Below are 23,065 nucleotides of genomic sequence, written 5' to 3'. Positions count from 1 at the left end.
ATACCGACGGCTGCAAAGGAGAAGTACGTAAATGCGAAAGGGGTTGTAGGATCCTTTTACAAGTGATAAGTGACAATTGTGATTTGCTGAAGCCATGCTTTCAATTATGTACGATTTTCTACAAAGAAAATAGCATAACCGAGTTAGAAGTAGAAAAGCTTGTTCAACTGAAACAGAGCCACAGAGGAGAACGTTGAAGAGCATATTAAATAGAGATCAGAAAGAAGACCGGCTATACATATATATGTATTTCAAGACCGCCTATGTACCAATCTACCTCAACTATTAAATATAATAATTAAAATTTCATATTGTACAATTAAATAAGAATTAATTGTCTTGATTTTGGTCAATCTAAACCTGCATATATTTTTATAAATAAATTCTCATCTTTCATGATCAATTATATATTTCAAATTAAATAATATTGTCTTTGATTATCTAGCGCTTTTTTTCTCTTCATATCTATTTAGTTTATAAAAAGCTTAATAGCAAAATAAATTCAAATTTTTGTGTATTGTTATATAATTTTATCCAATATTTTTTTTAATAATGGTATCCCGATTTTATAATTATCAATGGACTATAGTTCAAATAGTATAAGCGATAAACAGCAAACGGTTAGGTCATAAGGGCAAATCCTCCCACAAGTGCTCCTTCCAATTAATAAAAAAATCATTATAATTTAAAATTTAGTTCATTAAATTGAATACCCATATTTGAGAATGTTCAAATAAATAATTTGTATGAATTACAAATTTACTTGAACGCTCTATTTTAATAATAAATTTTGTTATAAAAATATATATATAAAAATTAAACAAATAATTAATATAAATTGGAAATCTATGTAAACAATGTTATTATTTATAAATTAGAAACTTACAAGAATGCTTCATTTAACTTATAAAATAAAAAGATTAATGAACAAAGTATCATTTTACTCCCTCAACTTGTGTCATATTTTCAAAAAACTCAAAATTAACAAACTTGTATCACTTATACCCTGAACTTGTCAAAACCAAATAAGAAAAACTTCTTTTGCTGAGGTGACACTAACCTTGGAGAGTGAGTTTTATAAAAACACCTACACTTCAACTGACACCTCATCAAAATACTCTAAAAACTCAAAACACCTAAAATATCCCTAAAACCTTAAAGTTTAATTAAATAATTAAAAATTAAAAATCTAACCAAACCAAATCTAATCCAACCAAACACATACTCAACTCCCTAACCGTCACCCCCTGCCGCCTCCTACCGTCGCCACCGACCACCAACCTTCTTCAAACTCCACTCCGGCAACAACTCCAACAACGTCTTTTTTTTAAATTCCCATTTTCAGACGAGCAGATCAAACCCAGAAGACGGTCTCATCGTCTGGGTATGTATCGAGACGAAAAAGAATTCGGGTTGATTAATTAGTGTTTATTAATAATTGGTCGCAAACAAATGGTCGCCGGAAACATGGTGGCCTGAAAAAAAGATGGCCGGAAAATAGTGGCTGGGTTAGAGAGTTTTTCAGTTTGAGTGGTTTAACTGGATTGAGTTAAATTGTTTTTCATTTTTTAATTTTTTAATTAAGCCTCTATATTAAAAACATACAAAAATGTTTATATTTTTAGTAAATATTAATTTTATATATAAAGTTTTAAAATTAAAATGAATGAATAAATTATTATTTTTAAAATTATTTGTGTTAATTTAGAAAATTAAAAAATATTTAGGATCATTTTAAACCTTTTTATCATCAAATACCACTTTGAAAATTAAAAAAAACCATCAAATACCGGAGAATGTGTCTCACTCACTAGGGTGAGAGTGGGGAAGAGGGTATTTGAAACCGTTGTGACAAATTTAGAATATAAGTAATACGGATTTATTAATTTTGACTTTTTAAAAATTTTAACACAAATTTAGAGCGTAAAATTATCCTTTTTTTTAAGATTAATTGTTTATAGAACTTGAGAGTTATGAGAATACTCTAATAATAATAACTTTTAGTTGATACAAATTGCAAATTCATGAGAACAATGTTAGTATACAAAGATTCAATTAACCCCCTCAACTTGGTATGTAGAATTAAAAAAGTCTATTTTTAAAAATATTGGTAAAAGACCACAAATGTACCATTTCGCATCAAATCCACCCTGCTCCGGTTGCAACCTCATACGTGAAATACATGCAGTAATATAAAACGATAAAAAATTTAAAAAGAACAATAATGTTTATTTCATTTCTCAAATTAACAATTAATGATTTTCAAATATAAATTATAGCGTTTATATATTTAATATATTGCCTGAGCAATTAGCTATTTGATTAATGAACTCTTAACTATCCGAAAAAAGAGAACATTTTTACAATTAATTAAAAATTTCCTAAACCTAGATCAGTTTGAATGACATATAAATCGAATCAAATGGACTCCATAATTAATACAAAAAATTGATTAGTGTTTCATAAATTTAAAATATAAGAGATTTACATGTCAAACCTAATATAAGAGATTTACATGTCAAACCTTTTAATTAGGTCATTTTATTATAATTGCAGAAAAAAGCAACTCTCAACTTATTTTATTACAATTGTTTTTCCTTCTTACAAAATATATTCCGAGGAGAGCTGCATCCTTCGCTTCACATTAGTGACTCACCTCAAGGCCCATATTAGCTGCACCGAACACACCCAGAAATAAAATGAAAATGTCAGCACATAATTTTTCAACTAACTTAAAATATAAAAAATGTAAGACAAAAGGTCAAAAAAAAAAATAATTTTTATAAAAGTACAAATCAACCTTTTTTATTTTGTATGCATAATTAAACACCTCTTTATTTTTAAATAGAACAAATAACACTTTTCGTCCAACATCATTTAGAAACACTCGTTAATGGTTGACATGTATCTCATAATCATATATGAAAAAAGTTCAAAAATAATTTTAGTGTTTAAAATATTTATCAAAAATTTGAGAGGGTAAGTGTCGCAAAAGTAAACTGTAAGTTTTTATTTATTTGATTTTAAAATAACAAGAGTTTAACTGTTCAATTTTAAAAATATGAGGGTTTAATTATGCCCAAAAAATAAAAGAGTTGATCTGTACTTTTGAGAAAAGATTAAGGGTTTTTTATACCTTCTGCCAAGATATAAATAAATTTTATTTTATTCATTGAAAAACCAATTATTTTTTTACCAATCTAGCTAAAACTTATAATTTTGATAATTTTAGTCCAGTTTTAAAAGTTGAATATAATTCTATTTCCATTAAAAAATTAATAATTGGCATTCCGTATGATATATTTAAAAGTGTTGTGTATAATTTTTTTTATATAATATGCATTTTTCAATTCATCGTTGAGAATATTATAAACGCATTTAAACTGAATAACTAATCAAACTGAGTCAAAATTATCAAAATTTCCGTTAAATTTTATAAGAAAGTAAAACGATATATAAACATATACATACTCTCAGCTTCCTTCAGTGCACAGTCTTGGTCACACTTCATTTCGCAATCAGACGAAGAACGGCCACCGTCCATGCATTCTTTCTTGCAGCCAGTAAAACAATTTTTGTAAACATCTGGTGAAACTTTTGCGTCAACAATTGGTAGCTGCATTGCTGCTGCTACGATCATACACATCACGAACATTGCGACAAGCTTTTTCGCCATTATCGATCTTTTTCGGTTTATTTGAATATATATTTACTGTTTTCTTGTTAATACAACGGATATAAGAAGAGGAAAATGGAGATGAGAGATTTATAGAAGTGTGATGAGAGGTTATATTTTCATGCAAATCAAAAAAAAAAATTGCTAAATTGTGGTTCATATTCATTTACGGGAATTATACATACATGTTGCTAAAAATATCAACTGTTTGACTTTATCTATCTTTTCTTCCGGAAATTCATGATGAATTAACAATAAATATACTTGGTGAATTGTCCTTAAACAGAAATACTTACATCAATCAAATTTATCACATAAAATTATAAACCATTTATTAAAAAAAAATGTCACATGCGGTGTGCATGATTGGCTCACAAATTTGTTGATATCAAATGCTAATTTTATTTAATAAAATATAAAAAAAACAACGATAAAGGACTCTTTAATATTCTCTCCGTCCCGTTTATTAAAAAGTCCCATATTCTATTTTGAGATGTCCCATTTAAAAGGTTACATTACTATTTTTAGAATACTTTTCCATTGAATACCCCATTTTATCCTTATTTTAGTTATCTTAAAAGAGCTCTATGAAAAATTCCACTATCATTAATAGGGGCAAAACATAAAAAAACAAAAATAATTAATATTTTCTTAATCTGTGTGTAAAGTCAAATGGGACTTATAAAGTGGGATGGAGGGAGTAAATATTAGTGAGTCAGTGTCATTCTAAAATTAAATAATTATACTATAAAAAATGATTATTTTTGTCACGGAAGTAATTCGTGATCAAATAATTCACTCTCATCAATTTTGAGCAATTAAATAATAATTTCTAATTCTTAATCAATTAGAAAGACTATACTCTCTATTTTAAGAATAAAATCAGGTCATTCAAATATTTGAACTTATTCATATTATGTTACTTTGTTTTTAATTAATCGAAAAATTGAAAGTATTATCATTAATTGATTAAAATAGTTAAAAATGAGTTATTTGCCTCCAAATTACAAATTTAAAGACCAAATTAATCCTAGTGTTAATTATAGTTAACATATTGAAACTTAATTTATAAAAATCAAAAAGTAAATTGAAAAAGAAAAAAAAACTAATATCACTTTGGGCATTTCTAACACTAATGGTTTTACTACCTTTCTGATTCTCACACTTGTTTGCAAAAAAAAATAATCAAACTTGCCTCTTTATGTTACAACATCGCAACTTTGTGGTTAAAAGGGGCAACTTTTCTTATTAATTTTTAAAAATACAAAAAATTTAAGTAATTTTTTAAAAATTTATTATTTATATAATTATTATACATTGGCCTTTTAATTTCAATGAATTTTATATGAATTAGAAAGAGTATATTATATGAATATTTTTTTATTTTGATCCTTTTAATTTCGATTTATGGACTTCTAGACTCATTGTGATAGGCAGAATATATTCACTATACTCATCTCTTCAATATAACTTAAATTTGTACTAGATTTCATAAAACTACGATCCCTTTAAATTCCTCCTTGTTCAACCGATTAGTTTGACTCACAATGACCCATTAATAAGCGACAATTAATATATTTCCCTTGGTGATCATTGTAAGGCAAACTAATACTATATAGGTGGTGAATATATATACAGAAGATCAAAAAATGACTTTCAGACGAACATTGAAATGATTTTTTTGTGCAGTGTGAGATACAAAGCGTCTTTTTATCCTTATGATATATTTGATTATGATAACATGAAATTGCATAGGTAAGAACAAATTAGAGGCTGCTATTTAGTAGCATTTCAAAACAATGATTGCTATAAACAATATGAGCCAAGCTGGTGGAGAGATGGTGGATGTTATCGATGCTGAAGGGGTCAGAACAGGTCGAATTCCTCTACTTATCGTCGGAGCTTCTACTGGTGCTGGCGGGGATGCTGGGGCCAACGTAATAGTACTGGATTCAGACTCTGGTGCTGGAGCCAGTGCTACTGCTTTGGAATTGGAATTGGAAGCTGCAAGGCAGAGAGCAAGGTCAATGTATGAATGAAGTATATATGAACCGGAGTTAGGTAAGAATTGAACTTCCGCATGATTTTACAAAAATGTATTCTGATTAGTTAGATCCATAAATAAATTGCGGACCAGGACTAGGTAAGAAGTCGGATTACCTCTGGGACTTAAAGGAGAAGCAGCCGGAGGTGGCAGAGTTGGGCCTAGCAGGACAGGACCTGCATATGGCAATTACAAAACAAAAAAGACTTAACCAAGATTATGTTAATCAAAATGCTCTTGCTATATGCTTTTTGACAGGTTCATAACTGTAAGAATTTGTGAACCATCCACTATACCTGGAGCTGGTAGAGGAGTACCAGAAGCTGCAACATAAAAACCAATCATCAATACCATATACTTAACCAAAAGTACTAACACAACAATATCAAAATGTTTATAGATGACAATTAAGACCACCTTTGCACTGTAATGGTACACCATTCATTTTGCATGCTCGGGGAAGCGAAATTGCCAGTGTACGATTAATCGGTAACTGAATAGGGACATTAGCTGTTAATAATAAACAAGCACAGTCCATGCCACTACTCGTAAGTGACTTTAATGAGTTGCAGCAGCTTGTTGTCGGAGACATGCCGTTGCTGCTGCTTCCTGTGATAAAATTTATGCATGGTGTGAAGCTGGTGATCATTGAGGTTGTGCATGGTGTGCTGATTTGTGCATGGACTGAAATTAATAACAGAGTTGAAATTGTTGAAAGTACTTGCAGAACTTTGTGAGTTTCCATTTTAATGATCTTGATTAGAAGACCACATTGGATTGATATAGACAAGATAATTTAATAGAATTCAGAAAAATAATTGGAGGACAAAAAGAAAAGGTAGATTTGAAATTGTATTATGGAGTTCAACTGCTAAAACTAATTCTCAATTCTCAAGTAATCTCTTGATTCATTTTTCTATTAGTACTTGACCCTCGGGAGTTCAGTTAGGTACATGTTAGGCATGCCTATTTTTTGTTTATCTTTGGAAGTCTAGAATTATTTAATCATGGGATCATTTATACTAATAATTACAGGTTTACACGATTCATGAATCCCCCGTTTTGATACAAAGTCGACGGTTCACGATTCCTATAAAAATCGAACTGGCAGGTTTACTGTTTCGGGACAGTTCTGGACCGGTTTGACCAATTTGGTTTTGATCTGATTTGTTCATGATTTAAGCCTACTTATAGTTGACTACTGCCACTCACTAGATCAAGACTAGAATTTGAAGCAGAGTGTAAGCACAGTGACAACAACACGTATGCATGTAATACACTTAAAAAAAGGATTAGTTATGAAACATACCTTGGTTTAGTTAAAGTAGGTAATCCAAATATACCAAGATGTTTGTCTCTTCCTTCAAGCTTTCTATATAAGCCACTGTCTTCTCATCCCTCTCACTCAAACTCTCAATTCTAACCAAATCATTTGACTATCAAACACTTTGTCTCATTCTTTCCACATACAGCCAATGGGTTCAAGTGGGATTCGAGTTGGTCTAGTCCTGGTCCTTGTGGGCATGCTATATGGAGGAGCCATGGGTCAATCAGCATGCAACAGTGCTCTAACTAGCTTGGCCTCATGCCTGAACTATGTAACAGGAAATTCATCAACTCCGTCATCGACATGTTGCTCCAACTTGGCCAATATTGTACAATCATCACCGCAATGCCTTTGCACTCTGCTCAATAACTCTGGACCTTCTCTTGGAATCACCATCAACCAAACTCTGGCTCTGTCTCTCCCTGGTGCTTGTAAAGTGCAGACTCCATCAATTAGCCAGTGTAAAGGTACATATTGCCCCATTGCTTTCTTTTCTTAAGCTTGTGTTTAGCATTTCAGATTCTGCTGTTTACTTACAAGTTTATCACTTAAATGAAGCAGCTGCCACTGCACCCACAACTTCAGCAGCTCCACCAACAGCTTCAGTAACTCCACCAGCAAGTTCTCCAGCAGGTTCATCCGACGAAACACCTGAGCCTGCAATTACTCCAGCAGCATCAAACACTCCTTCGTCCTCAGGTAAGCATAGTAATTATAATCAATGGTTATAAGTTCAGTGTGGATGAAACAGATTTTGAGGGAAATTCTTTAATATGCAGGAACTGGTACCGGGTCCAAAACAGTTCCGACATCAACTGATGGAACATCTGATGCAAGCATCATCAAAGCTCCCCTAAATTTTATGCCCTTGGCGTTCTTCGTTTTGTGGTCTGGTTCAACTATCATCAACTTCTGAATCTGAAGCTTGCACTTGCAGAAAAATTTGTGGCGTGTTTCAGTTTTGATTATGATTCTTTTATACGATTTTGTACTAGTGTGTCAAAGTTGATTCTGGCTTCTACTGCCAGGAGTGTGATTGTATTATTTGTTCAGTTTGCTTAATGATTGTATTGTTTGAGTGATTAAACGAATAAATTTTCAATCTTACGCTTCCTTTTTCTTCCTAATCATTGAAGTGCAATTATCATTATCTTACACTAGTCATACAAGATGTGCAATATTGTTGTCAAATGGCAACCCTAACTGGCAATTAATCATAAACAAAGTTATTGCGGATTGAAAATAAATCTGTGCATTCAACATAGAGTAGAAATCTCCAAAAATGTTGTACTTGTATTAATATGTTAAAAGAGTGAATTATATATATTCAACTTCAGCAGATGAATCATCTGAAATTTGTAGGCCAAATACCTACATAGTCCACCAGAACAATTTAAATCTCATCACTTTCTTATATGCAGACGCATAGTAATTGGCATATATTCTAAACCAATTGAAAATTTTATCACATACTTGTTAATACAAGATACAGAGTACCCCATGAGACTAGATGGATTGGATTTATTTTGACTCAAGAAAAATGGAAATCAATGATTACAGATGGTCCATATTCATCAAATGAACACCTTAATCAGAACCAAGCAATCAATTGTTTAAAACAAATGGCCTACCAAACTAGTATAACTATAATCTTGTTTGTTTGACTTTTTTAAAAATTAAATCTATTTATTTGTATTATTTGTAAAATGTAGTTAAATGTACTTACTTATCTAAAAAAGTGTTCAGATAAAGTTCGTGATATTTTTTGACTTTATGAATTCATTTTCACTCAGATTTCATTTTTTGAAATATCAAACATGCCAAGTTCCAACGAAATTGGCATATAATCAACCTTTGAAGATAATGGATAGATATCAATGGGAGCACTAGACAGTATTATGTTAGGTCCTGGCAGTGTTTTAAAAACCGGACCGGACCGGCTGAACCGCGAACCGATCAGTGGTCCGGTCTGAAAAGGCAAAAAACCGGATTTTTGGTTAGACCGGATTGAACCGGATTGGACCGGTATGAACCGGTAAAGAACCGGGTGTTGAACCGGATTGGACCTGTAAAAAACCGGCCAAACAGCATTTTTTCAGTTTTTTTAAATTTATTAAACCGGTTGAACCGGTCATTGAACCGGTTGAACCGGAAACAGGTGGCCTCACCGGTTCGGCCACCGGTTCGGTTATTTAAACACTGGGTCCTGGTTTAATTTTTCCCACAAGCGCTCTTCCCTTCCTCAATTATCAAAAAAAGAAGATAATGGATAGATAATAATAATCAAACAATATTAATTTAGGTCCTGGACTAATGATACCAAATCACTAAAACCCATATCATTGATTTTCCATGAGGGGCATTTTATGCATGCAAATGTTAGTAAGCTTTTCATGCTTATTCTATCATACCTTCTACATGAAGAAACTAACAGTGCAAATCATCTAAAAGCTTCATTTCAGAGCAGCATCAGAATTCCATTCACAAAACAAAGAAGCCATGTATAAAAAATGCTGACCAAACCACAGAGAGACACATAAGGTTAAACTTAATTAGTTATACTATAATAATTATTCCACTATAAAAAGTCTTTTAAAAGCTAGCTAAGTTGTTTACCAAAGAATCTGTTATAAAGTAGGAAAAGTTGGTGAACTATATAAGCCAGCTGCAACTTTTTTTATTCACAATCTTTAATCTTTCCTATATAAACTCAAAAGGATAAACAAAACCAATCTCATCCAATACAAATCACAAACAACAAACTATTACATACAATATTCACAGAGTACATTTCACAAGAAAATGGAAGCAAGAAGAATGGAAATCATACTCATTACTTTTGCTGTCGCAGCGACAATGTTTGCTGCCGGAGGAATGGCACAGTCGAGCAGTTGCACCAATGTGCTGATAAGCATGTCTCCATGCCTCAACTACATTACAGGAAACTCGTCGACGCCTTCTTCGCAGTGTTGCTCGCAGCTAGCTAGTGTGGTGAGGTCACAGCCCCAGTGTTTATGTGAGGTACTAAACGGCAGTGCCGCCTCTTCACTCGGTGTCAATGTTAATCAGACTCAAGCTTTGGCTCTTCCTACTGCTTGCAATGTCCAAACTCCACCGATCAGCCGTTGCAGTGGTAAGTCATAATTTTAATTTTATTTAATATGAGAGAAAAGAACATTTCAGCTAATTCAGTTTATTGCCTTGTATTAATTAACAGCCTCTACTCCTGCCAAGTCTCCATCAGGAACACCAGAATCTCCTTCTTCAGGTATAAGATTCAGGATTTTTTTTTTTATTCCTTCATCAGAATCAAAAACAAAAACAATATATATTCTGAAAAAATTATGGTTGCAGTGGGCGGTGGATCCAAGACAGTACCATCAACAGATAACGGAACATCAGATGCAAATTCCATTAAGTTGAAGTTCTCTATGATCTTTTTTTCGCTGTTCCTCGCGTCGTTCGCTTCAGCTTTCTGATCAGCTGGATTACAATGCCTCCATTTATTGAAGTTTTGCTACAGATTAATTAGATATGACAGTATTCGTTTTGTCATAAGTATTTGTTTTAGTTTGATTTTGATGTATGTTTATCAGTATTTTTAATAATAAAACTGAGGTTGTTGGTTTCCTTTTCAAATTGAGCTTCTTCTTCTACTCTAGAGATTATAGTTTTCCATAGTTCTTTTTTTAAATTTTCTTAAATTTTTCTCAATAGGAAAATAATTTCTCCCAACAATTTTGTCTCAACATATGATTAATTCTGATAAATATTTGAAAAATGATAAAAAAAAGTTTAATTTGAAGTTAAAAATGTTCTGAATAGGGATTTAAACTTTGACTTAAGGAATATAAGTCGATTTGGAAATTTGAAATACAATTAAGCGATTATTAGATTAGGACGGTCTACTTTGAGTCTATGTCATAGAAAAGAAAAAAGCTCTTAAAACACAAGTGTTCTACGATAAGTGGTCGCCGGCGTGGTCGTGACGGTCTCTTAAGTTGTTGTCATACTATATTTTTCTCTGTTTATTAAAATGATTAATTAATCAGTTTCAGTATTAATTATTTATAAATCTAATACTGATTAATCAACCAGTCAGTTGAGACTTGAGTTGCTATTGAGCTATATATGGCATAAAACAGCAATATATTTTGATAGAATTGATAATTTTACAACATAAAAGTGTAAATAAATTGGGGTTAAAAGATGGAGGATTTTTTTATAAAATTAGTTTAAAAATCAATTTTTTAAGTAGAAATACATTTTTGATAAAAAAAATCATTTTGTTCTACAATACATGTTGGTTGGGATGGATTTTTTTTTTTTTAAGTCAATTGGGATGGATTTAGTCATGTTTCTTTTTTCCTTCTGTTCCAACTCATTATATCTAATATATTTTGTTCGGGCTCGGCTAGGTGAGATAGCCAGTAACAATTTTTCAAGCCAAATACTAGAACATTTAAAATATAATTGACCAATACTAAAAGCATTTTTAATGGTACTCTTTATTCTAAAAAGCATATATATTAAATTAAAAAAAAATATAAAAAGTAATATATTTAGTTTTACTACAAAAGACTCTCTAATATTAATTTTTTATTTTGTTTTTATATAAAAATATTAAAAAATAAAATATATTAACAATATTAATTTATTTATTCAGTTTTTAAATTCAAAAATTTAAAATAATACATTTCAAATGAAAAATAACCAACTTATTTTAAAATTTGAAATTTAGAGATTGAAAATGACTCTCCACATGTAGACAACCATTTTCACTCTCTACTCTAAATTTGAATTTTAAAGAGTCCATTGGACTTTAATTTATTAGTAAAACTCTTTAAATTGGAGAGTTTGGTCAATTTTAAAGAGGTCATTTTAGGTAAAATGTCTAAAACTAAGAAATCGGTCGATTCAACTAATTTTTTAAAAAATTATCGCTTCACTGTTGATTCAATCTGATTGGACCAAAATTTTGGCTCATATTATTTAGTTTGATTGGAAAAATGATTGGTTCTCGGTTTAATTGGTTGAACCGACCAATTCAATTATTCTTTTGCTTTCAGCAATAAAAAGGAAATATTTAAGAGTTATAATAATTTTAATTATATAAACTGTTTTATTTTATTACTTGCCCTTTTTATAAAAAGAAAATATAAGTCAATTTTTGTATAAAAGGTTTATTTATCCGTTTTTATTAAAGATTTACCATGACTGCACTTTTTTATATTAAAGATCAGATTGTGGGAAATAAAAAAATCTGACTGATGACTGCATTTTATTTCATAATCAACCAAAATATGTCATTTAATCGATTGTGTTTCTAGTAGTGTCTGTCGTCGTCATTCTTAACCCAGCCATCGCCACTCCGAATCCCAGCCTTTAGTAAGCGGAAAGGAAATACCACTTCTTTTCTTCCGGGATCCTTTCCCACCTATAATCCTAACCTGCGACATATCGCTTGAAACCCTTCGCTTGCCTCATGCAGGATCGATAAACTGAACTGTAACCTAGCGACAGCGCTTTCAGCAGATGCAGTAGAAGAGCTCTTACTCTGATATCTCTCAGTCGCCTCTAGTCCCCACTCCCAGCCACTGTCGTTCTGGGTTCTCGTATGAAGATACGAACCCTTAATGGCAGCGGCTGGGAGTGGGGGGTGGCGGCAATTGGGGTTATTAGTTTGTTTTTAGGGTTTTAAGGGCATTTTGAGTATTTGCATTTTCAGTGTATTTTGACGACGTGTCAAATGTGTAAAGTGTGTTTTAGTTATTTTTTATTTTTTTAGATGTCAAGTCATCGAAGATTAACGAAATCACTTTAAAAACTTTCAAAATCTTTGAAACTCCTAGGCTAAATCCAAACATTCTGGTGAAGGATCTTTTTAATGGTCAAGGAAGATGGAATAGGAATTTGATTAAAGTGTCCTTTTCTGCCGAAGATGCTGATTGCATTTTATCCATTCCTTTATCGCTGACTAACCAATCTGACATGTTGAGATGGCACTATGACAGATTGGGAACTTACAATGTAAGGAGTGGGTATAGAGTTGCTCTAGATATTAAGGAGAGTTCATCCTCATCTGATTCAGCTGGAAGTATAAAATGGTGGAAATCTTTGTGGAAACTTCCCATTCCATCAAAGATTAGAGTGTTTGTGTGGAGATGTTTTAACAACTGGCTACCTGTTAAGTCAAATTTGATTCAACGAGGTATGCATATTGATAGTACTTGTCCTGTTGCAGGTGTGCTAATGAAACTTTGATTCATTCTCTTTGGTTTTGTAAGAAAGCCAAGTTTTGTTGGAGTCAATGGGGTATGGCAGGTTTACTAAAACCTAAACAAAATTGGCAGGTTAAGGATTTGTTGCTGCAGGGGTATCATGTGTATCAAAAATCTGATTTCATTTCTTTTTGTGTTCTATTATGGATGTTGTGGAACAATAGAAACAGTATTCTATTTGGGTCGAGACCCAAACCGGATAATCAAATTGTAGACTGGGCTAATGATTTCATTATAGAATACCAGAAAAGCATGTGTGCAGGAAGTCAGATTACTAAACAGAGAAAAGAAGCTCAAGTTACAGACACAGATATGAGATGGATCCCTCCTCGGCAGGGTACTTTCTGTGTTAACGTGGATGCATGATTCGATAAGGGAAAGAAGCGCTTCAGTACAGGAACTGTGATAAGGGATTGTAATGGTTGTGCTATGGCTGCTGGTTTCAGGAATTATGACTGGGATGCAGAAGTAGATGTGGGGGAAGCTTATGCGATTCGTGATGGCATCATCATGGCAAAGGAAGCAAATCTAATTCCTTTTGAAATCAAATCGGATTCAAAAGTGGTAATTGATGCTTTCACTCATCATAGTTTGCTATGTAATGATGTTAGTTTAATTGTTAATGATTGTTTAAGCTTGGCAGTAGAAGGAGATTGTTTAGGTTTTTCTTTTTCCAATAGGCAAACTAATAAGGTTGCTGATTTGTTAGCTAGAAAAGCGCTAAATAACTCGACTGAGAGTTGTATCTGGAAGGGAAATGTCCCTCCAGATGTTCTATCCTTTGTTCTGGCTGATTATACAGCTATTGCTTAATGAAATCCATTATGTTTCAAAAAAAATCAAAACTCAAAAGGTTTACAAGGAGAAATTAAAAATTAAGGATGTCGGTAATAAAAGACACTTAAATCAGAGATAATAGGTGAATTTAAGCCCTATTTTTTTATCAAATTGAAAACAATCGTTAAGGAAAAAAATCAAAATGCAAGTTAAATTTCAACCACGTGCAATAAACGTGTCTACCAAGCCCATCCCTTATAAAAACAAGTTAGAATTCTTTTGTATTAACAAAAATGCCATTTTGCAGGGGAAAAAGAGAGCGAGAATATACTGTTTTTAGGGTAAGCATAAGCAAAGATTCATAACAAGCAAACCCAAACAGCCCATAAATCTAATTTTCCTTCTAATTGGTGATTACTGCTAATACTAATTATAATCGCAATTACTAGTGAAGCTTTTATCATTAATTGGGCCTTTTGTTTTTGTTCTTCAGCTGTCAAAATTAGTCTCTCTCAAGCAATCCTACGCTACCCTTTCTTGAAATCTAAACGACACAACACAATCTCTCAATTCCTTTGCCTTTTTCTTCTTTCAGGTAACCCTTTTTTCTTTTCTTGTTGCTTTAAAACGACGGTTATGGAATTATGACTTGTTCTTCGGTGCACAATTGGGCTCTCAATTTTGATTCAATTTTGAAATTTATTCAATACCCATTGTTTCTTTTGCTTGTTTACAACTGGGTTTCGCGTTTCAAGTTATGAAGTGTTGTCATGGTGTTTTAATTTTCAATTTGGTGGCTTTGTTTTCCTTATTTGGTTCTGAAATGAGGACATTTTAAGCTAATTTGCATGTAGCGTTTGCTTTTAATGTGTTTGTTGTTGGGAAACGCGATTTTATGTTGAAAGTTTAGTGCTTATATTGATTTGAATGTCTTCAAACTGTGAAAACTTTTCTTATTTAGATGTGTGCATATGAGAATTGGATTACTTTTTATGGAATAATCTGTTTTGATTGAAATTGTTATATTATATAACGAAGATAATCATTTTTGTTTAAATTGTGCTTAGAATTGTTATGATATTTCTACTCACATGTTTGTGAAGGAATCTGCTTAAGAATTCGTAATGAAACTCACATATCTTAGTTTTCGGACTTTAAGCTCCTTCATATCTGGGAAAATATACAATCAGTAGGCATGATTAAGAGAGGATTTATGCGATTCACGAATCAATTTTACGATATGCATGCATATGTCTGTTTCTTTGTCATTACTCTGCTGAGTGATTTATACTTGGTTAAGGATTATTGTTGGATGAAGTTCTTTTAAGGGCTGACACTTGAAATTGTGGTCACATGGGATTTATTAAATGTGGAATTAAGCTGTTTAAACACTAGAAAAAAGTTTTTGAAGCAAACATTTATTGTGTTGAAGCTCTCTTGTTTGATGTAGTGAACGTTAGAATATTTCCTGCAAGTGATTGATTCTGAATTTAGTTTATGGCTCTTGGGCATGGTTTTTATTTTCAGTTGATTACAAATGCAAGCATGTTCTTGTTTGTTATGGGATCAAACTTATAGGATATATTTGAGGCCATTTGATTTTGCAAGTGTTTTCAATTCTTTAGCATAACAGTCCAATGTGATTGATGCTGCTAAGTGCTATGTAAATCTGCCTCAAGCACAAATTCTTATCATTGGAATGAGTGTCAGAAGTTATATGTACACCTAATACTATCTAATACAGAAATGGCTATGTAATGTTCTTGACAAAGAAACTGATCTTGTTCAAAGTTCTATCTATGGAACAAGTTTGTCATGTTTGATTTTGCCTTCTTTTAGTTGACTAATCAAGTTCATTCATATAGTGCATGTTTTTTAAATTTTCAGTTGTTGATCGACTTTTGTTGTATCGTCATTATAATGTTTGTATATGAGGTACTAACTTTTTGATGTTCGAGGCTCTGTCAGCAAATATGCTAGAGGGAAAATTTTATTGACTATTGCTTATCCATATGAAACCTAAATTTAAGACTACTCTTGTAGCACTTTGGATTATTGGTAGATGAAATTGGAGTTCATATATCTATTGAATTGTAGACATTCAGCTTCAAATTTTATAAAAATTGGTTAGTCTTTTGTAGTATTATTGGACAATTAAAGGGTTTAAATTCTGGATCTTCTATAGATTGTAAGTCATTATTAGTCTGTATATCTACGAGTACATTGATTTTAAATTCCACAACTAAGACTTGGTTTTCTCCTACCTTTCTTGGTCATTTGTTATGACAGATAATCTACCAATACTTCCACAAGTTCAGCAACAAATTCACCAGTGAAGAATCATTTGAGACAAGGTGAAACAGTAACTATTATGTCTGAACTGATTGAAGGCCTTCCAGACGCCATCTCTATCAGGTGCATTGCACGGGTTCCCTTCTACCTCCATCCCAAGTTAGAGCTTGTCTCTCGTTCATGGCGAGCTGCCATACACAGCCCTGAGCTATTTAGAGCCCGACTTGAGGTTGGTTCAGCGGAAAATCTTCTATGCGTGTGTGCTTTTGACCCTGAGAATTTATGGCAGTTTTATGACCCTCTTCGAGACCTTTGGATTACTCTTCCTGTTCTGCCCTCAAAAATAAGGCACCTTGCGCACTTTGGTGTAGTCTCCACGGCTGGAAAACTCTTTGTGCTTGGTGGCGGTAGTGATGCTGTAGACCCATTGACCGGTGATCAGGATGGAAGCTTTGCAACCAATGAAGTTTGGTCATATGACCCTGTAATAAGACAGTGGGCACCACGCACTTCGATGCTGGTGCCCCGGGCAATGTTTGCATGCTGCGTTTTGAAGGGAAAGATAATTGTTGCAGGTGGTTTCACAACTTGTCGAAAATCAATATCACAAGCAGAAATGTATGATCCCGAGAAAGATGTCTGGATCCCAATACCTGATCTCCACCGTACTCACAACTCGGCATGTTCCGCTATAGTTCTTGGTGAAAAAATGCATGTTATGCACAAGGGCTTATCTACAGTGCAAGTATTGGACAATGTAGCAGCTGGATGGACAGTGGAGGATTATAATTGGCTCCAAGGTCCAATGGCAGTTGTTCATGGAGCCTTGTATGTGATGAGCCATGGACTAATATGCAAGTTGGAGGAGAAAGTGCGGAAGGTAGTGGTATCAGCTTCCGAATTCCGCAGAAGGATTGGATATGCGATGACGGGGTTGGGAGACGACATATATATAATCGGAGGGGTGATAGGCCCGGATCGATGGAATTGGGATATCAAACCAATGTCCGACGTTGACGTCTTGGCAGTTGGAGGTGAGAGACCAACTTGGCGACAAGCGGCTCCAATGTCGAGGTGCCGGGGCACAATTCTTGGGTGTACACAGCTGAGAATATAGCATGTGTTGGTCTGAATTTGTCATGTTTGTTGAATTGTTGTGAAATTTATGCTCTTGTGAAGCCATTGAATGATATCCCTCAGTTTTTAGAGGACGAGCAATGTAACTTTTTCTCTGGCATTTGTTTCCTTTTCATTTCCAACTGCAAAAACAGTTTTCAACCACCACCTTTTAAATTTTTCGACAGTACATTTGATTGTAGTTTAAAAAAATTAGACAGTTTTAGCTAAAATATTACAGTTTGTAATTCAAGAAAACAAATGGAGAACACAATTCAGATCTTTTGAGATCATTGGGCTTTAAAGAACGCAATTGGGCTTATTATAGTCTGGCCCTGTATTTTACAATTTACTGTAAAACATAAACCCTAATTAGAAACCCCTAGAAATCTTGATCGGAAAAACAAAAACCCTAATTAAAACAATTTGCGTCAACAGTTTGAGCTAAATCATGGAGATGGAAGACAATCAAATAGAAGCAGCAGAAAACAACCACAGCAGAGATATCGAAGTAGCCCCGGCCCTTATTTCCGTCCACCCGGCCCAAACTTCCGTGGCAGTAGCAGTCGGGTCGGACCTTCGCATCTTCGACCTCCAGTAAGCAATCATTCTTCCATTTCTGTTAATTTTTTGATTTTGAGAGTTTGAAAGATTTTCGCAATTTTATTTACGTTATTTTAAGGATTGCCATTATTGATGTTTTAAGCAGAGGGAATTGCGGTGTAACATTGGTGGATGAGTGTAGTGAGCCATTTCATAAGGATTCAATTAGAGCTATTCGTTATAGTGCTAAGGGGAAGCTTCTTGTATCGGCCGGTGACGATAAACTTGTCAAGATTTGGTCTACTGATTCTTGGCGCTGCATTGTTTCAGTGTGAGTTTTGTTACTTCAGGATTCATGGAAATGCATTTTTTAAAGATAATTTAGCTTGAGGGGGTCCTTTATGAAGCTTAATGCACTGAAATCTCAGTTACTTTTGATGGATTATGTCTGATTGTGTTGATTGCGACAGGTCCTCGGAGAAAAGAGTGAGTGCGGTTGCGATAAGCAATGATGAAATGTATGTTTGTTATGCTGATAAATTTGGAGTTGTTTGGGTGGTGGATCTCCCTGAACTTGATGGGAATGGGTTGTTAGTTGATAAAAAGGCTGTGCCTTTACTTGCTCATTACTGCAGCATCATTACTAGCCTGGTAAGATGTTCTCTATTGCTGATCGGTGGTGTTGCAGTTGAAACGTGTCTTGGTACATATACTATTCACCAGGGAGCTGACCTCAAGTTAATGTGTACATTCTGCAGGAATTTTCACCAGATGGCCATTTTATTGTTACTGCAGATCGAGATTTTAAGATTCGTGTAAGTTGTTCTTCTGCAATTGATTAATTGAGATGAATATTATCTAGAATGATTTTTTTTTCTACTGTACATCTTACTGTTTCTTTACAGGTTACTGTGTTTCCGAAGAAGCCTTTAGATGGAGCTCATGAGATACAAAGTTTCTGTCTTGGTCATACTGAGTGAGTGAGTTTCCATAATCAAATATTTTGGTATTTTGTATTATGAACATTTTAAAGACATTTGTCCTAACTCCTATAGGATGCTTATTAGCTGCCACGGTGCCACCTTTTATAGAGTTTTTGATGTTACCTTGTAGCGATATCTATTTGATTTGTTTTTCTGTTTAGTGATGATTTTCGCCTTCTATTATCAATCGACAGATTTGTATCTTGCCTTGCCTTTATTTGCTACGCGGATTACCCCCAAGGGTTTCTTATTTCTGGAAGCGGTGATTCTACTGTGAGCATTCAGTAAACTAGTGTCTTAGCGTGGTTCGGTTCATTTTTTTTTTCTTTGCTTACAAAATGTGAAAAACTAGTTCATTCTCACCATCTATCCAGGTCCGCTTGTGGGATGTTGTATCTGGTTCTCTTCTGGATACTTGTGAAGTTGGTGTTAAGGTTGGTCTTTTGTCAATAAGTTTTTGGTTAAAGGTTCCTATAGCACTAATCTCTCCCTTTGTTTTCAAGTGTGATTAGTTGCATTGTTTGCTGGAGTATGTCAAATGGGAAATGTACTTTTGCCTTCATAAATTAAGACGTTGTACATGTCATTTTTTGAATTCTGGGTGGATTTTTATCTTTGGAATTTCATAGGTTAAAATGTTGGTCAGTTTGTTTGTATGAGGCCATAGGTTGGTTATACAACAACAGTATTGCTATGGAGATTAATTTTCCTTTTTCCCATTCGACGAAAATTGCCTTTGTTGGTTGCTGATTAATTTAGTTGCTTCATCTTCATTTAATGAAGGCAGGACTCGTAGAGACCGGCAGAAGTGATGAGGATTATTTTACTGTCACTAATCTGTGCACAATTCCAAAATTTAATCTTGTTGCTGTGGCCATTCAAAGGCAAGTTTCTGGGCCTTCTGCATTTTCTCAGTTTTTTTCCCTTAGTGAAATACAAGTCTAGTGAAATGTTCTTATACTTCTCCAATAATGAATATCAGCTTTGAAGGAATAATATTGTTGAGCTGTGATATTTCGTCCCAAAGCCTCCATGTCATTAAGGTAAGAACCCTTCTTGCCATCTGAGCAGCTGACTGAATCTTGAATTTGTAATTTTGTCAGAATTCCTAATTGTGTATGTTTGGGATGGGCTATGGAGAAGTAAAAACCATATAACTGATCACAATTAACTGGGGAGTAAAACTTAGCCGAGTTGCTGCATATCTACGCCCACTTGTAATTTCTATGAATCAGAAAATCAAGTTTATCACATAAAACTTCTTGTAGGTGGTTTCGGCTATGGGAGAAAACTTCATTCCTACAAGCTTGGGAAGTAGCTCTTCTGCCGAATTACTATGGATGGTAACGGGTGTTTCTAAATTGCACGGTTCTGACTTCAACTCTTTGGCTAGAGTGAAAGTTATTTCCAGTTTCACAAATATCAATACTGATTCTGCTGACCATACGCCGCATGTGTTGAGAGATGATGAGGTACCTGGGACCGAGAAGCTGCTAGAAAAGTTACAAGGGAGCTTATCCATCGATGAAAAAGTATTTCAAGCGGCTGCTGAAGCTGTGAAAACAGCAATGTGCAATTTGCTAATTAAGAAGCAGTACTCATCAGAAAAGAGAGAATTTAGAAAGAGGGGTAGAAATGATCGGAAAGTCAAACAATGACACAAATTCATTGGCATTAATCCTTTCTGCTCCCCCTGAGTTTTGTCGGATTCTTCCGCTGATTTTGTACTTAATTCTTCTATTTGTTATACAAATGTATCTGTAAACTCTAAAACCCTGAGTATCTCAAATTTCCTTGGAATAGTTGATTTTCTGCATGATCGTAGGGCAACTTTATGTCAATTATAGTGCAGATGAATTCTTAGCATTCGTAAAGTTCCTGTGCTTTTGGGGTTTCTGATTATATAATAATAGCAACTCTATTTTCCAAATTTTGGAGTCTGAGCTCTTGTATTCTACCAATTGGCAGGCAATGGTAGTAAAAAATGTCAAGATTTCAGAAGAATTTTACTCTACTTCTATTATTCTTAAACAACAAATGTTCTCACTGTTAATAGAGAAACACAAATGCTTACGTCAAATTTATCATATAAAACTAACCATCAGTTTATAGTGTAACTACGTAGAGTGATTGAATTAAGCTATTATCGAAAATCGCATCAATTTTAAAGTAAGATAAATAGTCGATGCTTAATAATTATTTAAAATTCAATATTTTTTCTAATTTTCAATTACAACCAAATCTTTTAATTTGTTATTATATCATATTCTTTAAGTTTGTTGCAATTGTTTCCGATTTTAATTTAAAATTATCCCGTGTGGCATGACCGTTAGGTGCTTCCATGGACTATATTATATACATATTATTTTACTCATTTTTCTTCTCAATTTCAATCAAACTGTTCTCTCTGACAATTAATAAAATCAATATTTGTCCTTTGAAACTTGTTTTTTTATCATTTATGATGTATTTTAAGGGTATTGATATAGTTCAACTAGGCACTATGAGTATGCTATATAGTTTAATTCTAAACTGAAGCTGAAATTAGTAAACAATTATAATAAACTTATACATTGAGATATAATTGCAAAAGTCAAAAATTAATAGTAATTTGATAGAGTTAAAAGAAAAATAGATTTTAATAGTAGTAAAATACTTCATATCATCCTATTTGGTGCCAACTCCCCCATTCTCATCCTAATTAATTGATATTCAAAGTTTGAAAAAGAACACTTTTTTGGTACTTTAGTCAATAAACAAATTATTATTTTCATTTCGCTTCCACATCATTAAATTATTTATGAGACAAAAACTTCTGTATTGAATTATGCAAAATTCAGTTAAAAAAAAAAAAAAAAAATTATGCAAAATTGACACTCAACACTATCGAAAGAGACATGTCCACTTGGATGATGGAATAGCGTGGGGTCCTTTTGGTCACTTAATCATAGGGTAGAAGACAAGCCGATTGGGACCCGCAATTTTTTATCTACCAACTAGGAATTGCCATGTGGCAGTAAATTCATAATTTCATTTTATACTTTAAGATTAAAATGGAACCTATTTCCATTTCATGCATAAACAATTAAAAGTATTTGACACGTATATAAAAAATCAATATTATAATTGAGTTTATGGTAAATAAAGACATGATTAGATAGTATTATTAAAAAGAAATGACTACATGTTAAAATTTAACCAAAATGTAGATTTTTTAAAAATTTAGGAATTCTTTTTTTAATCAATATATTGCATTGTCATTACCCATTTATATCTCGTCTACACTTTCATTATTTTTAAAAGCATAATTTGAACTTGCTGAAAATTTACCTAATGATAGGTGAGTGTTTATAAAAAAATTCAAACCAGTAATCAAAACGATAATGTCCATCGATTCGCATTCAATCATTTTAATCAGTCATTGAACTGTTTTAAATAAAAATAAATGTATTTATAAATGTCTAGATAATTTAATATATATTGTTTAGATTATATATCTATTATATATAAAAAACTATATTAAAATAATAAACAATAAATAATTGAACTTTATATACAAACTTGTATAGTTTTAAAAATAAAAAATTGTATAATAATTAAATTTAGGGAAAGTGATCAATTTTATAATTCAACCAATTAAATAGTTTATTGGTGCATATAATTTTTTTGGTTCAAAACGGTTGAAACTTATTTTCTATATTTCAGAAAATTCAAATTGAACTGGCTTTTGATTCATAATCAAACCAGTGAAAATGGTCAATCCGGTTTAAAACATTGGCTACTTAATGTGACAAAAAATACACTTTCATTGGCCAAAATTCTAATAATAGTCAATATTAAAGAAAAAAGATGGACATAGTTTATGGTGTAGTCACTTTCATCACAACACAAATTGATAAGCACCCAACGAAGTGGTTGAGTAAATTGTAAGGACTTGTATGATAATAATATTGCATTATGAATCGAAAACGACCCATCGACATAAAAATTTGTACTATACATATATGTAGCAATATATTTTCATGT

At 32.9% G+C, this 23,065-nt stretch overlaps 7 protein-coding genes across 10 annotated transcripts; 5 read left to right on the top strand and 2 right to left on the bottom strand.

Annotated features, from left to right (window-relative positions):
• Positions 1-2,435: 2,435 nt before the first annotated feature.
• Positions 2,436-3,755, bottom strand: LOC126654085 (major pollen allergen Ole e 6-like). The gene is made up of 2 exons (XM_050348141.2): positions 3,472-3,755; positions 2,436-2,673 (listed from the first exon to the last, which is right to left on the bottom strand). Exons 1-2 carry the CDS (start codon positions 3,674-3,676, stop codon positions 2,645-2,647), a joined length of 234 nt encoding a protein of 77 aa, XP_050204098.1. The 5' UTR covers positions 3,677-3,755; the 3' UTR covers positions 2,436-2,644.
• A 1,614-nt stretch (positions 3,756-5,369) lies between these two features.
• On the bottom strand, positions 5,370-6,605 carry LOC126654083 (non-specific lipid transfer protein GPI-anchored 16). Its single transcript, XM_050348137.2, has 4 exons — positions 6,138-6,605; positions 6,017-6,043; positions 5,837-5,896; positions 5,370-5,680 (listed from the first exon to the last, which is right to left on the bottom strand). The coding sequence occupies exons 1-4, from the start codon at positions 6,463-6,465 to the stop codon at positions 5,457-5,459; spliced, it is 639 nt and encodes a 212-aa protein (XP_050204094.1). The 5' UTR covers positions 6,466-6,605; the 3' UTR covers positions 5,370-5,456.
• A 511-nt stretch (positions 6,606-7,116) lies between these two features.
• On the top strand, positions 7,117-8,160 carry LOC126654084 (non-specific lipid transfer protein GPI-anchored 15-like). Of its 2 annotated transcripts, none has more exons than XM_050348138.2 (3): positions 7,117-7,514; positions 7,606-7,746; positions 7,827-8,160. In XM_050348138.2, the coding sequence occupies exons 1-3, from the start codon at positions 7,196-7,198 to the stop codon at positions 7,961-7,963; spliced, it is 597 nt and encodes a 198-aa protein (XP_050204095.1). In that variant the 5' UTR covers positions 7,117-7,195; the 3' UTR covers positions 7,964-8,160. The 2 variants fall into 2 exon arrangements, with proteins under 2 accessions (XP_050204095.1, XP_050204097.1); XM_050348140.2 differs by having other exon boundaries at positions 7,118-7,514; positions 7,609-7,746.
• A 1,502-nt stretch (positions 8,161-9,662) lies between these two features.
• Positions 9,663-10,708, top strand: LOC126686080 (non-specific lipid transfer protein GPI-anchored 5-like). The gene is made up of 3 exons (XM_050380103.2): positions 9,663-10,180; positions 10,265-10,315; positions 10,402-10,708. Exons 1-3 carry the CDS (start codon positions 9,850-9,852, stop codon positions 10,524-10,526), a joined length of 507 nt encoding a protein of 168 aa, XP_050236060.1. The 5' UTR covers positions 9,663-9,849; the 3' UTR covers positions 10,527-10,708.
• Positions 10,709-12,683: 1,975 nt separating this feature from the next.
• On the top strand, positions 12,684-13,694 carry LOC126687899 (uncharacterized). Its single transcript, XM_050382452.1, has 3 exons — positions 12,684-12,721; positions 12,900-13,291; positions 13,372-13,694. Exons 1-3 carry the CDS (start codon positions 12,684-12,686, stop codon positions 13,692-13,694), a joined length of 753 nt encoding a protein of 250 aa, XP_050238409.1.
• A 691-nt stretch (positions 13,695-14,385) lies between these two features.
• LOC126686970 (F-box/kelch-repeat protein SKIP30) lies at positions 14,386-17,634 on the top strand. Of its 2 annotated transcripts, XM_050381291.2 has the most exons (3): positions 14,386-14,446; positions 14,599-14,700; positions 16,395-17,634. In XM_050381291.2, the coding sequence occupies exon 3, from the start codon at positions 16,477-16,479 to the stop codon at positions 17,512-17,514; it is 1,038 nt and encodes a 345-aa protein (XP_050237248.1). In that variant the 5' UTR covers positions 14,386-14,446; positions 14,599-14,700; positions 16,395-16,476; the 3' UTR covers positions 17,515-17,634. The 2 variants fall into 2 exon arrangements, with proteins under 2 accessions (XP_050237248.1, XP_055962153.1); XM_056106178.1 differs by lacking the exon at positions 14,386-14,446 and having other exon boundaries at positions 14,461-14,700.
• A 241-nt stretch (positions 17,635-17,875) lies between these two features.
• Positions 17,876-20,913, top strand: LOC126686968 (uncharacterized). Of its 2 annotated transcripts, none has more exons than XM_050381289.2 (10): positions 17,876-18,110; positions 18,220-18,387; positions 18,527-18,707; positions 18,815-18,871; positions 18,962-19,032; positions 19,234-19,312; positions 19,414-19,473; positions 19,823-19,923; positions 20,022-20,082; positions 20,308-20,913. In XM_050381289.2, the coding sequence occupies exons 1-10, from the start codon at positions 17,965-17,967 to the stop codon at positions 20,695-20,697; spliced, it is 1,314 nt and encodes a 437-aa protein (XP_050237246.1). In that variant the 5' UTR covers positions 17,876-17,964; the 3' UTR covers positions 20,698-20,913. The 2 variants fall into 2 exon arrangements, with proteins under 2 accessions (XP_050237246.1, XP_050237247.1); XM_050381290.2 differs by having other exon boundaries at positions 17,878-18,110; positions 18,223-18,387.
• Positions 20,914-23,065: the final 2,152 nt, after the last annotated feature.

Source organism: Mercurialis annua, linkage group LG6, assembly GCF_937616625.2.
Source record: "Mercurialis annua linkage group LG6, ddMerAnnu1.2, whole genome shotgun sequence".
NCBI classification, from domain to species: domain Eukaryota; kingdom Viridiplantae; phylum Streptophyta; class Magnoliopsida; order Malpighiales; family Euphorbiaceae; genus Mercurialis; species Mercurialis annua.
The sequence above is the reverse complement of the archived record's forward strand: the minus strand, read 5'-3'. Positions and strand labels throughout refer to the sequence as shown.

Coding starts and splice junctions, on each gene's coding strand:
- LOC126654085 (XM_050348141.2), bottom strand. CDS start 3,676: ATGGCGAAAAAGCTTGTCGCAATGTTCGTGATGTGTATGATCGTAGCA. Junction 2,674..3,471: donor TGCACTGAAGGAAGCTGAGA/GTATGTATATGT, acceptor TGTTCGGTGCAG/CTAATATGGGCCTTGAGGTG.
- LOC126654083 (XM_050348137.2), bottom strand. CDS start 6,465: ATGGAAACTCACAAAGTTCTGCAAGTACTTTCAACAATTTCAACTCTG. Junction 5,897..6,016: donor TACTCCTCTACCAGCTCCAG/GTATAGTGGATG, acceptor TGCCATATGCAG/GTCCTGTCCTGCTAGGCCCA. Junction 5,681..5,836: donor TTCTCCTTTAAGTCCCAGAG/GTAATCCGACTT, acceptor TCTGCCTTGCAG/CTTCCAATTCCAATTCCAAA.
- LOC126654084 (XM_050348138.2), top strand. CDS start 7,196: ATGGGTTCAAGTGGGATTCGAGTTGGTCTAGTCCTGGTCCTTGTGGGC. Junction 7,515..7,605: donor ATCAATTAGCCAGTGTAAAG/GTACATATTGCC, acceptor ACTTAAATGAAG/CAGCTGCCACTGCACCCACA. Junction 7,747..7,826: donor AAACACTCCTTCGTCCTCAG/GTAAGCATAGTA, acceptor TTTAATATGCAG/GAACTGGTACCGGGTCCAAA.
- LOC126686080 (XM_050380103.2), top strand. CDS start 9,850: ATGGAAGCAAGAAGAATGGAAATCATACTCATTACTTTTGCTGTCGCA. Junction 10,181..10,264: donor ACCGATCAGCCGTTGCAGTG/GTAAGTCATAAT, acceptor ATTAATTAACAG/CCTCTACTCCTGCCAAGTCT. Junction 10,316..10,401: donor ACCAGAATCTCCTTCTTCAG/GTATAAGATTCA, acceptor TTATGGTTGCAG/TGGGCGGTGGATCCAAGACA.
- LOC126687899 (XM_050382452.1), top strand. CDS start 12,684: ATGGCAGCGGCTGGGAGTGGGGGGTGGCGGCAATTGGG. Junction 12,722..12,899: donor GGGGGGTGGCGGCAATTGGG/GTTATTAGTTTG, acceptor TGAAACTCCTAG/GCTAAATCCAAACATTCTGG. Junction 13,292..13,371: donor TAGTACTTGTCCTGTTGCAG/GTGTGCTAATGA, acceptor GGGGTATGGCAG/GTTTACTAAAACCTAAACAA.
- LOC126686970 (XM_050381291.2), top strand. CDS start 16,477: ATGTCTGAACTGATTGAAGGCCTTCCAGACGCCATCTCTATCAGGTGC.
- LOC126686968 (XM_050381289.2), top strand. CDS start 17,965: ATGGAGATGGAAGACAATCAAATAGAAGCAGCAGAAAACAACCACAGC. Junction 18,111..18,219: donor CTTCGCATCTTCGACCTCCA/GTAAGCAATCAT, acceptor TGATGTTTTAAG/CAGAGGGAATTGCGGTGTAA. Junction 19,474..19,822: donor CTTGTGAAGTTGGTGTTAAG/GTTGGTCTTTTG, acceptor CATTTAATGAAG/GCAGGACTCGTAGAGACCGG.